The sequence below is a fragment of the Akebia trifoliata genome, chromosome 14 (genome assembly GCF_017979445.1).
Source record: "Akebia trifoliata isolate Shusen 1 chromosome 14, ASM1797944v1, whole genome shotgun sequence".
NCBI lineage: Eukaryota > Viridiplantae > Streptophyta > Magnoliopsida > Ranunculales > Lardizabalaceae > Akebia > Akebia trifoliata.
This window is the reverse complement of record NC_141388.1, coordinates 5,913,729-5,928,192: the sequence shown is the minus strand read 5'-3', so window position 1 is coordinate 5,928,192 and position 14,464 is coordinate 5,913,729. Positions and strand designations below refer to the sequence as shown.

Below are 14,464 nucleotides of genomic sequence, written 5' to 3'. Positions count from 1 at the left end.
TACGGATTTGGGGTATATTCCTTTTATTGTAAGTAGTATCCTTTATTGAATAAAATAAGATGAAGTTCAGTGGACTTCATTAATGTTTATGGATTTGGGGTATATTCCTTTTATTATAAGTAGTATCCTTTATTGAATAAAATTAGATGAAGTTCAGTGGACCTCTGCCGCAACTACTAGCCATGATTTAGTTAGATCAAACTCTTTATTATAAAGTAATCATTAACCTCTGTTAGGGTGGGTTTGATTATTGATGAGGTATTTTATTTTTTATTTTTTTTATTGTTGTTGCTTAGGAAAGGATAAGACAAACTCTTGTTTGAAGATTTCCTATTGGTTCAGGTGTTTGAAAAGAAGACAACCCATTGTTGGCGGTGTTGCCTTTTATTGTGTGTGATGGTAGAATACAATTAAATAATGACGACAAATTTTTGTTCGAAGATTTGTTATTGGTTTAGGTGTTTGGTGCTGAGTTGCAATGTAACGCCATGAAAATTTATTATGTTTATCGAGAAATTAAGTCAACTATATTGACATGCTTTCCTATTTAGTTTAGAATAAAAATATTAAAATAAATTGTAGTATTGTCAATCTAAAAAAAGGACTTGCTAGGAATAAAATTTGATAAATTAAACGTACAATTCGGGAAATCTTATCATGATTATGATTGAAGAATTAAAACATTTAGTTAAAATAGATAAAATTCAAAATTTTATAAGAAGCTCTTTTAGTCAAATGAATGTTATCGTTTAGTTCAAAAGCATTGAAAAACATAGTTTAGACTATAAACACGCTTAAATCCGAATTTAATACAATAAGTTACAAAAATATTAAATTTATCAAGAAAAATTATCGCATAAGGGATATTTTGGCCAATAGATAAAAATCAATGAGGAATTTTAAAATTTCAAAATACACAATTCGAATTGGCTAATGTAACAAACATAATGGAAAAAAGAAAAATATATGAAAAAAATAATATTATTTAATTTTTTATATTATTAAAATATTAAAATAAAATATTTTTATAAAATTAGATTTAAGTGTAATTATTTATATAAGAATGACTGATTTAAAATTATTAAAATATTAAAGGGACGGGGTATAATTAATATAAATATAAATATTATTATATTATATTATATTATATTATTATATTATATAGTAAAATATTATAAGTTATAAATCTGGTAACAGATTAGATACTTAGGTTTATTCATTTTATATATTATATTATTATATATTATGATATAAGTTGATGTTTATTCATATTGTGAAAAAGAAACAAAAATAGAAACGAGTGGATTTTGATAGTGGGTTCATGTACGTTATTTTTTATCGAGATTTAAACGTATTTCGGATGTGAATTAAGATCCGACACTGAAGAACAAAATATCTATGACGTCGAGATCTACTTAGTCACTATAATATTTTATCAAATCGCCAAAGAGATTAGCTAAAACAATTATTTTAATGTCGGAAGAACGCTTAAAACCCAACTACGAAGGTAGAAAACTTATAATTTCAAATTCATATTATAATTTTTAATGAACTATTTTTATTTCAATTTTTATAGTTAGTTTCAAATTTATTATGATTTAAATTCAAAATTCATACATTGAATTGTAGAATAATTCATTTTATATCTTTTATCAGATATTTTAATATTGTGAAATAATAAATGAATTTGAGTAAGTGTAATTAGAAAATCAATTTATTAAACAAATTGATTTTCATAGTAATTTTGGTAGAGTGTTCATTTAAAAATGGTCAAGACACTTTGTTTTGAAAGTTTATTTTTATTAAGTAAAAATTTATAAAAAAAAATGATGAAATGTTTAAATTTAAAATAGTATTGAGAATGATATTCTTGATTGATTAGAATCGAGAATGAGATTCTCAACTATATTTGCTTGTGTTGAGGAATTTTTAGGTTTATAGTATTTTTAAATACTGTGTAACAGAGCATAAGATGCAATTAAAATGGTAATCATGGGACAATGTACCTGTGTGTTTATTGCTTTTGATATACTAATCTATGTTCATAATTTTAGAATACTTGAAAAAATTAACACACTTGCAAATTTGTTTTAATATATTTTAAATGAATTTTGAAATATATATATATATATTATTTTTGTTGGCCACTAAATGGATAATAAATGCTTATGCAAATAACCAGTAGCTCTTTTTGAAAACAACCAATTAATTTAAAATAATAGGGGTTTGATATTCTCTCCGATAGTATGGGATACCACTTAAGAATATCATTATACCTACTATTCAAAAAATTATTATTTTATCTTTCTTAGAAAATAATAAATTATATTATAAAGATGGTTTGTAAGTATTATATTGATTGTGGTTATATGCATATCAAAGAGGTACAATGAAGTTGGCTTGTTAAATGATTATTTACATTCTATAATACTCAAACGATTGATCTCCGTTAAAGATCAATGGCTAACTAAGTTGAAAAATATGATCAACCAATTATTGTAAATTGTTAGATCGACAATAAAATCAAGAATTAACGGTAGGTTTCACACTGGTTAAGTAATAGAACATTGATATATAGATCAATATTTTCGTATTGGTTATGTATCTCGTCATTCTTATCAAATACACCACTAGGATTTATATTCTTATGTCATGTTTATGTTTATGTTTATTTTATTATGAGATGAGATATTTCGTTATTATTTTATTAAAGATTAACCTGTTTGAATGTTATTCATTTTTGTTTATTTATTTAAAAACATGTATTATTTGTAATAGATTAACTTGTTTATTAATTTATGTTAGGACTATTAATTTGAAATGTGAGTTTAATATTGAGTAACTTCCATGTTACTCACTATACCAACAAAACATTACAGATATCCCAACAATCAAAATGTCTATTCCGATTGGAAAACATTACATAGAGGGATAACATGATCATGATGATGGGTATTATTTCTATTATATGTGAGCTGAGATTTGAATTTAGTAGAACTAACTTTGTGTATTTTCAGAATTCCTTATATATATATTAACATTATGTGTATTGTGTATTCTTGTATGTATATGTCTAGAGAGTGGGAGTTGGTATTTATGATGTGGACAGCTATCAATCGATATGAGATGATGTGTAGTTGATGCATGTACACTTTAATGTTGTAATTATAATTATATACTTTTTTGGAATGATATATATTTGTTATGATATAGTGATCGGAATGCAGTTAATATGGATTTTGATTATACATGTATATTTCTACAAGTGAAAATTTTTCATAAGTCAAATTTTTAGAAGAAATTCTATTGAAATTATTTGAAAGAAATCCATATCTTATTTAACTTTGAAGATCTTGATTTTGATTTTTTTTTTCTTTCTTTCGTTTCATCCTCGAGATTTGAAAAAATCTAAGATAATAAATCGGGGGGGTGACAAGCAATCCCATGTGCCATACAAGAGGAGTTTGGTATTGAGTTGCAATCTAACTCTCTCAAGAAAACGATATGAACTCAAGTGCTTTATAATTTTTAAAATAATGATCTACATGTGATATAGTAAGCCCGTGGTATTATATAAACAAACCCCAACAACAAATTTTCTCCTTAGGTGCATCAGATTGGTTGAGCATGATCATATTGATGTTCGTTGAACATGATCATATTGATTTAATTGAGTACTTTATCTTAATTTGTCATTTATTGTGATTTGGCATTTTTCTTCTCTTTTAAATATTTATTAGAATCATATGTCAAAAATTAGTATATTTTTAAGTTTAAAATGATAGGATAACCTTTTTTATAGATAAAATAGTAACCGTTAATTTTTAGGTCTTAGTTAGTTGACTTTTAATGCTAAAAACAATAATTGGTACGTATAAGGGCATTCTAGTCATTTTATCAAAATCTAGAATAGTTTCCAAACACAAAACTTTGTCAAAAGTACTTTTGACAGTACTTCTCAGAAATTGCATCCAAACGCACAACACTTATCCAGTTACTTCAAATAATACTTCTGAAAGTACTTAGTTCTAAGTACTTATGGCTCCTGTATCCACATGGCCCCCAAAGTGTTATTCAGTGTTTTTATCTTATTTCTTATGTTACATTAATTGATTAAGTTTTATTTATCTATACTTAACAAATTTATTTATTTTACATGGTAGGATTATATAGAGATATATTATCACGTGAAAATTGAACATTTTGACAAGCCAAAGCCCACTAATTTTAAAATCGAATTTTGATGGTCCATGACTATTGAAATTTTTAATTTTTCCTAATTTGACAGCTTAGAGCTATCAAATTTCTCCAATCTTGCATTAATTTGACGATTTCGGTCAGTTGAAAAACAAATTGATAATGAAAAATTTGACGGCCTTGGACCATCAAATATGTGTTTTTCTTTTCACGTTCTGTATACTTGTGAGATATGACTTTTATATTTGTTCAATAAATCTAAAAGATTGTGTGAGCATCACATAAGAGCTATTTTAATCATGCTCCACAATGTACCACAAAATTCTCAAATAAAGACATATGGTGAAACTCACCTCGGCCAAGAATATCGAATAATGCACCATTTTTTAGGAAAATGTTTGCATTGGGCATTGGGTCCAACACTGAGTTGACTTGGTGCATAAAGAGCCATTGATTTTCTAACCTATGTCTCGAGAAAATAAATCTATGATTATCTGTGCACTGTCAAGTCAACTCAGTGTTGGACCCAATGTCCAATGCAGACAGTGTATCAGTGTATCACGACTCTTTTTTATATTCGGATAACCCTGGGTTCAAACAATGTTTCAGCCTCTACATTAAATAGACTGTTGAGATGGTATAGTTCTCTTGAGGATACCCATAAAAAATGTATCCCTAAAAGCTCGTATAAAGCCCTAGAAAACAAGTAATGTTCTCTAGATTTTTTTTTAATTTTCTTCTTGTCTTAACCATCAATGTAATAGAGAACCTCAAAGGTCTTTTTTTATTCAATTTAACAAAATGAGGATAAGACAAGAAATTAGTCATGAATCAACCCACTAAAATAGCTTATTTTTCTTTCAAATTAATCAATTTAAAGCATCCAAGTGCATTAAATTCCATCTAATCTAACCCAACATAACAATATCAAATGGGTCTTGTTAACGGCACACGTTAAAGTGCAATAAATACACTTTGAAAATTGGAATCTAAGGGCATTTTGGAAAAATATAATTTTTTTTAAAGGCATTTTCGATACAAAATCCAATTTTCAAAGCGTATATATTGCATTTTAATGTGTGCCCTTCAAAAGCACAAGTATTAGGTGGAGATCGTATTTGGTGAAGTTTATTGTAAACCAATTTTCAAAGCTAATAACTATAGGGACTGACTAGTTGCACACCAAACTTAACAAAATTCCCCTTATAAGAGCTCTTTGGGTTTTTTTTTTCTTATGGTCATGATTCTCGTGTAGTAGTGCTACTGGGGTGAGAATAATCTCCTATGTCCCAATAACTTGACACAAATTTTTTGTTCTTTTCTGTTTGAACAATACATTAATCCCGTAGAAGAAGGTCCAACGAGTCATTTTTTCCTCTCTAATGTGTAGCATTCTTAGATTATGTATGTACTTCATTGTAGCAACAAGTATCCTGAATTGTACTTTTAAGTGATTGATAGTTTACACGTGAGTTTGTTGAGAAATGCTAAATGGATGCCGTTTTTGGCCACCGCCCTGACGCCCTATGACATGTTGCCTAACATCCCAACAAATGTTTGAAATGTGGCACAATGACATCAACAATAGAGAAAACTTTTCTTTCTTGTCCGTTGTCCACATATTTATTTTTTTAGATTTCAAATCTTAAAAGGGGTCGTTGGGCCCACATTGATTATCACATTGACAATTTAACAGTACAGCCTTTTAGATTTTATGAAAATATTTAGAAAAAATAATAATAAATTAAAATTTAAAAAAATATTATTTTTCAAACTTGATCCAAAGTGTTCAAAATGGATAGTCATTGAGCACCCAAATTTAAAAATAAAATTCAATGGTGAAAAATGACAATTTCTTTTAAAAAAATTCTTTTAAAGTTCATATAATTTTATCTTCCATTGCATCAGATCATGTTTTTAAATGTCACAAAGTGATCTAATCAGAAAGTTTATTTTATTTTCACTATGGGCAAGAAAGAGAAAAGGGCGTTAGGGGCGTTGGCAAAAAACGACGTGCATTTAGCATTTATCGAGTTTGTTATCACTTCAGTCTTTCTTTGTCGTGTCATTGCCTTGACTTTCTTTTGTATTAATTGGTACATCTCAGCTTTGAAATTACAGATGTATTGGAATTGTAGTAAACAACGAATTATTTACTTGCATTGGGTCACGCATTGTGGAAATTAGTGGGGGTGTTTTTAATATAAGAACTCCATTATATTGAATTTATGATTTACTTGCATTTTTAGGAGTTTGAAGTGTAGTTTTGATTTTGATTTACTACAATGTATTGAAGTGCAACCTGTAGGTTATATGAAAATAAATAGGGATTGACTAGTTGCACACCAAACTTAGAAAAATTCCCCTCAATAATAATAATAATAATAATAATAAATAAGAGAAATTCAACAAAGTCTGTGTTTGTTGCCTATCAAGACCTGATTTTCTCCACACGTGTGGATAAGCATATCCACGCGAGCAAAGAGGCCCACAAAGTCTGTGTTTGGACGTGAATATGACTTGTGGGGTTATGCTAACTTGACTGCTTGTCTTACCTTGCATCACTCCACTTTTATTGAGGAGACTAGAGTATTTCAGGAGCTCTTTTGCTTTACATCCTTAATTCATTAGGCAAATTTGACTTCGCTCCTTCGTTAATTTTTTTTTTTTAATTTGTCCCCTTGATCGTTAACTTTTACAAGAATCAATTTGAGTTGGCAAAATTATTATTATTATTTACATAGGGATGCAAATAAATTCTATTTATTAATGAGGAAGGTAAATAAATGATTCTTAAGGTATATTTAGTTGTAATTAGTGGTTAGGTGCGCAATTAGTGGTTAGGTCAAGGTGAGCAATGGATGGTAAAGATTACATATGTGGTCTAAGAAAAAGTCAAGTCAGGTTATATTTTAGGGATAATAACACGTTTGGGTCGTGACTCTCCCTTTTATGAGAAGTTATAAGTGTGACCATGTGAAATTGATAATTTGCACTTCATACCTTTCGTGACCACGAAAATGACTTCCTACTTTTTGTGACCATGGTCACAAGAATCCATATACCATCAAAACAAAAGTTTCAATTTTACTATTTGTTTTTTTTTTTATATGACGGGTTGTCCGTATTGGAAATTTCTTGTGGGGGGAGAAAAATAATTTTTTGAAAAAATTGATTAATAGGATTGTAAAGTTTAGAAAACGATATTTTTTAGACAATATTTCACCCATTTAGATCTTGATGTCAAGTGTAAAAAGGGTATAAAGAGATTGTTTTGACGATACAATAAAACTTTTTGATCGAAGGAATACTGTGGTATGAATTGTGCATTGTCGGAATTTTTCGAGTGATGGTTTAAATAGACACCCATGGTTTCTTTCTAAAGAGGCACCTTTTAATCCAGTGATTTGGATTAAAAATTGGGCAGAGACATGTGTTTTTTTAATTATTACAACTTATAAATTGTATTTTTGCCAACTAGTACAATCTATTCACAATTGTCACTTGAACCAATCAAATATGTTTCATGCCTATTTTCAAATACCTTGGATACATACAATACCCCATAAATCATACATACTTGACAAGATGGGATAAATTCCTATGGTTGACCAACAAGAGGGATTGAACTCAAAATCTCATTTCTTTATGAACCCAATGAAAGGATTTCTTTTTAAATACCCCTTAATTTTTTTTTTTTTTTTAGTAACTTTATATTCTAGTAAATTTTTTTGTTACTTCTTAGACTCATTCAATAGTTATGATTGATGATTCGAATTGTTGTGATGGACAATTGAATTCATTGCAATCAACATTTAGACATTTTTTCTTCATTTACTAGATTTCCAATTTTTGGGTCTAGGATTTCTGCTACTATTGAAATTCTTCAAAAGAGTGTTATACTGTTTTGTAACGTTGAGAGTATAATTTGTCCCAAACCCTTATAAAATTTGAAGAGTGTTTCAATCTTTAATTGGGGCGTGGTAATTTATTTAAGAAATTGGAGTGTAATAAGTAAAAGTTAGAGTGCTAATAGCAGCTCTCATAAATAATTTTCTCTATTAAACTGCATTCTTTTAAGAAGCGGCCGACTCTATGGGTCCATGGGTCAAAGGTATGCGGCATGAACATAAACGATACCTAACCCAGATTTCTTATAGTCAAAGCGTCCTCGAACTAAATATTTGCGTCCAGATCCATTTTTTGACCCATTCAATAGTCGGGTCAGATCCGGTACCCTTGTACACAAATTCTACATCCACCACCTGCCCCAAGTATACATCATGGCCCTAGACCAACCGGTCATTCTCGTTTTCAAAATTTTACACGCCAACGATGATTTGTTAATTTTATTTATTTATTTAAATAATATATAAAATCTTTTTTTTTAATAAGAAAAAAACATAGGTAACTTTATCAAAACTTTAACATATATAACATAAATATCTTATTTTAAACATGAAATCTCACATTCTATCATAAATATCTTATTTTAATTGAAGAATAAAAGAAAAGATGAATCTACATTTTTTTTTTCATACAATAAGTCTATCATTCAACTACGTTGATTCACCCGATTCTACAAATGATTATATTTTTTTAAATAATAGCAAATGATGAAAGTTTGATTGAGAGTATTTTTTTTTTTTTAAAGCCGAAGATCTCTCTCTCTCTTTCTCATAAGGATGAGATTAAACTTTAAAATAAAATAAAAGTGTTTATAAAAATCTCAAGAATAACGTCTCAAGATATTATCACATTTACTTGCCTTAAATATTAGTTCTCCTACTAATCAAGGTCACTCATAGATTAAGAAATCTTTGACTATTTTAAAATTCTTTCCTTACTTTAACATGAATATAAAAATATTAATTTAAATTTTAAAAAGAATCAGCTCTATTTAAAAAATAATTCAAAATTTTAAAATAACTTTTTAGTTAATTCTCATATTAGCATAATCTTAGATGATCTAAGGGTTGAAATTAAAGTTACACTTATTTTTTTCTTCTATATTACTATTCAATTAAAAAAGAAACAAAACATTTATTAAGGACCTCCACAATGTATATGTAAGTTTTCTATAAATTTTATTTATATTCTATTTAGAGATTGAATGATACCAAAATTAGATTCAATGTATTCATAAAAATAATTTCAATAATTTTGACTTTGATTGAGAGGGCCTTTTAAATATTTATTTTAAAACATAAGATAACACCAATTTTTTTGTAAAAATCATTAATTTTAAATTAAACAAAAACCCTCCCTATGTATTATAAATTACATTATAATACTAGAGTTAACTAATCATTTTCATAATGACTCATTTATCTTTTTTTAACAAATACTATCTACAACATATAAACTTCTATGATTTGAGTTACTAATTTATCTACTATATTTATTTATCAGGTCCATACATTTTAATTAATGAATTAATTATATAAAGTCAAAAATTTTATAATAGTAACCAATTTTTATCTCATAAAATTGTTAAAATTTTAACAATGAATGGAAACATGATATTAATTAATATTTTATTTTTTTTCATAATTATGTCGATTTCAAATTTTAACAACTAATTATCTAACATAATAAATTATCGAAATGTTGATTATGAAACACCCATTGTGTAAAAACAAAAAAATATAATTATAATCTATCACCATTAAAGAGATTTTTAGGAATATTATTGATTAAATAATTTCATGAATTTTTAGATCAAGAGTATTACAAGTTCTATTGGCCAACCTATTGATATTCATAGAGTCTCATAGTTGATGCTATTCAAAGTGTCATGTTTTTCCAATCCAACATAAGTACAATACAAATACCATTTGAATACAAATACAAATTTGTTGACATTTCCACAGATACTGGGGATGGTGTATCTTGATCACGAATTTTGAAAAGCAACTGAATGTGAAAATACGACTTATGATGTTGTGCTGCTTATCTTATATATCATCATTCCGCTTTGACCACGTTTAAAATTATGCTTGATTTTTTTTTTTTTTTTTTTTTATCTTATCTCACACCGACGGGATATTGAAGATATTTTTCTTAGGAAGGAAAGTAAAATTTGACTAATTAACGAGGAAGGTCAAGATTTATACAACACGAGGGGTTAAGAAGAGAGAGTCAATAAAAGATCTTCAAGGATAAAAGTGTCCCCAATATGAGACATGCATTTAATTATTTTAACAATTATTTCTTGGTGACTTGAGATTTTTCGAAGGTGGTGAAAGCTTCACATTAGTAATAAATTCTACATTTATGTTCTCTCTTCAACTATGTCTCGTCAGCAAGGACGTTGATCATTTGGACTCTATGAAAAAACAGTAAAACATAGACAACCTGAGTCTTCTTCTAATTATTTATCATTTAATGTGATCGACAAGGTTTGATTAGTCTGACTAATTTTTAAATTATTTCTTTGATTCATACTTGATGGTCGCAGAAAGGTCATTTTTATAAGTTATATATAAGCTACCAAGCTCTCCAATATCTGCAAATATATCAAGTTCAAGTACAAGTGCAAGGGTGTTAAAACATGGAGATGCCAAGAACTCAAGTGTTATTCTGTGTTTTTCTCTTATTTCTTGTTTTGCATCCAAGTCCAACACTATCTGATGAAGTTGGTAAGCCATTGTTAAACTATGCAAAATTTTATGTTTTCAACTTTTAGTTGAGATGGTAATTTTTACTACTTAATTATAATCATAAATACACATATCTTTCCTTAATCTCTACCTTAACCTGTTATTATGATGTGAAATGCCAATGATGATTCAATATATCTCATAAATCGTATTACATTACTTCACATGCTCTATTATCTTTATTATTCTATGTTGTGAAGTGCTCTTATTCTCTTAATTCTTGGTGCAGAGGATGAAAGAGACTTTGATTATGAGGAAGGAAGTGACAAGGGACCTGCAAAATGGGGAGGTATTCATCCTGAGTGGGCTATGTGTAATAATGGAGGAATGCAGTCCCCAATTGATTTGTTGGATGTGAGAGTGGAAGTAGGGTCACATTTAGGGGACCTAAATAGGAGTTATGTGCCCACCAATGCAACAATGAAGAATAGAGGCCATGACATAATGGTAAGAATAGAATCATGGAAGGGACCTTGCCTTAAAATTTCCTCTTTCATCTACATACAAGAAAAGAAACCATTTTTCACATAAAGTAACTTATGAAATTGAAATAGGTCAGGAAATTAAATGATTTAATTTGACGTATAATTGTCGTATAATTTAATTTTGTTTCTTATTTTTTATTATACATGGTTAGAATTAACGGGTATCTATGTAAAATACTGATTTGTTTTCATTAATTAATTGATTAAGTTTTATTTATCTATTCCTAACAATTTTTTTTTTTTACATTGTAGGATTATATAGAGATACTTGCAACATATGCATTTTATATTTGTTTAACAAATATTAAAGATTGTTTGAGCATCACATAGCAGCAATTTAAATCATGCCCCATATGAACCGTAAAATTCTCAAATAAATATCAAACCACTGTCAAACCCTCGGGCTAGACTATCGAATAATGCAACATTTTATATATTCAGAAAACACTGGGTTCATACAATGTTTGGGGCTCTAGATAAGCGTGCGGTTGTGATGGGATTATACTCCTAAAGATACCCATAAAAAAAGAATCCTAAAAGCTCCTACAAATCCCTATTAAACAACTTCTGATCTCCAAATTTTTTTTTTCCTCTTTTCTCAACCATCTGTTTAATAGAGAACCTCAAAAGTCGTTTGAGGTTAGTTTAGTCCTTTTCATTCAACTGCCACTAAACAAAAATGAGTCGTGAATCATCTCACCGAAATAGTTTATTTTTCTTTAAAATTAAGCAATTTAAAGCATCCAAGTGCCCTAAATTCCATCTAATCTCACCTAAGATAACAGTATTATATTTTTTTGAAAGCACAAGTAATAGGCTGAGTTTGTATTTGGTGAAGTCTATTGTAAGCCAATTTTCAAAGCTATATCTATAAGAGGAAGTGTTCAACACAGCACTTTAATTAAAAATATGGGGTTTATGTGAAATTTTGTTAATTGGTTTTAGGATGTGATGGTGATATATATATTATTGATTTTGTAATATGGTGCAGTTGAGATGGGTGGGTGGAGGTGGATCAATTCAAATCAACGGCACCCAATATATGCTCAAACAGTGCCATTGGCACTCACCCTCTGAACACACCATCAATGGCAAGAGGTACTTCTCTTCTCTTTCCTTTCATTCTTAACCCTCCTCCTTTCACAAAATAATTTATAAAATCAAGTAGATAATTTTAGCTAGTATTGTAGTAGGGGTGCATTTGGAGTCCTTAAAGATAGCTAACCATTTTTTAATATGTGGCTTAGTTTATAAGTAGAAGAATTGTGGATCATCTATTATTTGTAAATCACTTTTGATGGGATTAGAAATTTCAAAATGGGCTGATTTTTTGTGAATATGATCTCCTCATCATAGAGATTATCCTCACAAAAATCAACTCATTCCAAAACTTGTAACCCATATATTGAAAAATGTTTGGCTCTTTTCAAGACATCCAAACGCTTCCCATTGTTGTAACCCTAAATATTTTTTATATTTTATTTTATCTGTAAGCTGGGGTGGTTAGAGGGTCCCCTCCCTAAATCTTAGACTATTAAAAGACATAAACACCGGTATGGTACCATACCCAACCTACCCTAAAAGCTGAAGAAACATTACAAAATCCTTATTTTCTTTATTTATTTATTTATTTTTAAATAAGGCTATGGGGTTTACATCTGAATTTATAGGTTTGATGTAGAGGCGCATCTGGTTCACGAGAGCTCAGACCAGAAGATGGCGGTAGTTGGAATCATATACAATTTCGGAGAACCTGATTCGTTTTTATCAGAGGTAAAGCAGATAAAAATAACTCTCTCTCTCTCTCTCTCTCTCTCTCTCTCTCTCTCTCTCTCATTCACATGTGTGTGTGTGTGTGTGTGTGTGGGGTGTGTGTTTTGTCTCACATGTGTTGTGTGTGTGTTTTGTTCTTAGTTGATGGAACATTTCGAGGCTATTGTCGATACCCATGAACAAGAGAGGGTGGTGGGTACGGTTGACCCAAATCACCTAGAGATGGATAGTAGCAAGTACTATAGATACATTGGCTCTCTCACTATTCCACCTTGCAGTCAAAATGTTGTTTGGACCATTGTTGAAAAGGTTTGTTCCTATTGAAACTATACTAATTTTAATTAGTTGCAAATTATTTATCTACTAAGGTGTTTTAATCCAAATTTCATGACTTTTATTAGGTTGGCACGGTTTCAAGAGAGCAAGTCGAAATACTAAGGGATGCTGTCGACGATGTGAGTATTTACCTTCGACTCTGTACACATTCCGACTAAATTACCCTGAATAGGCACATGTTAACAAATGTTAATTAATGTTGTGGTAGTTCTCTCGAATTCAGTCGTGATTGATGAGGACTGCTAACTTCTAATGCTTCATGTGTATATGATAGCAACCTCCAAAAATGTCATTTTTTGAAAATATTCTTGAAATTCAAAAATGTCCTTGAAATTGATTTATCATATGTTCTCTAATGTAAGAACGTAAGGGTATTTTGGTCATCATACAACAAACGTTTTCCCAAAAAATGTAATTAAATTTTCTTTAAATATTTACAAAAATATCATTTTCACTTTTTATATTAAAAGGCAATATTAATGTATTTTATGATTACAATAGAATTAAATCAAACAAGGAAATTAGGATTTAGGATTTGTGACCAATAGTACTGGGAGAAATCGTAACTGTAATTTCATTTTCCACATAGTAGAACCACAGTAAATCTTGTTGTTGTATTATATTGCTTTAGTTAGTTTATGATTTGATCTAAGGTTTTCAGCCTCCAATTAATGACTACTTTCTTGCAGGATTCTGAGACTAATGCAAGGCCACTACAACAGATCAATGAACGTCCAGTTTACGTCTTCAGACCAAGGGATCCACAGGACGATTAAGAGTTATACAAACTAGTGATTGATAACATAGGAGTTAGTTTATTGGGACTTCTTAAATGATCTTCATCGATTTTGATTCCCTTCTATTGGATCGTCAACAGTTACTTATTTATCTCTCTATTATTTTTAATTATGCCCTTTATTCAAGGATCTAGAACACTACACCACCTTTTTGCTTTTTAGGTTTATTGTGGTGTTGCCATTGTCCCTTTTAAGTCTTTTGAGGCCTGTATTT

The 14,464-nt window shown here is 29.1% G+C and overlaps 1 protein-coding gene across 1 annotated transcript; it reads left to right on the top strand.

The window, feature by feature from the left end:
- The first annotated feature begins 10,719 nt into the window (after positions 1–10,719).
- Positions 10,720–14,464, top strand: LOC147385811 (alpha carbonic anhydrase 7-like). The gene is made up of 7 exons (XM_086423628.1): positions 10,720–10,838; positions 11,089–11,306; positions 12,336–12,442; positions 13,015–13,117; positions 13,259–13,426; positions 13,519–13,572; positions 14,143–14,464. Exons 1-7 carry the CDS (start codon positions 10,751–10,753, stop codon positions 14,227–14,229), a joined length of 825 nt encoding a protein of 274 aa, XP_086279754.1. The 5' UTR covers positions 10,720–10,750; the 3' UTR covers positions 14,230–14,464.

Bases quoted from the DNA above. Each gene is read 5' to 3' on its own strand.
- LOC147385811 (XM_086423628.1), top strand. From the start codon at position 10,751: ATGGAGATGCCAAGAACTCAAGTGTTATTCTGTGTTTTTCTCTTATTT. The intron at 11,307-12,335 runs GTAAGAATAGAA...AATATGGTGCAG, and splicing joins ATAGAGGCCATGACATAATG to TTGAGATGGGTGGGTGGAGG. The intron at 13,573-14,142 runs GTGAGTATTTAC...ACTTTCTTGCAG, and splicing joins TAAGGGATGCTGTCGACGAT to GATTCTGAGACTAATGCAAG.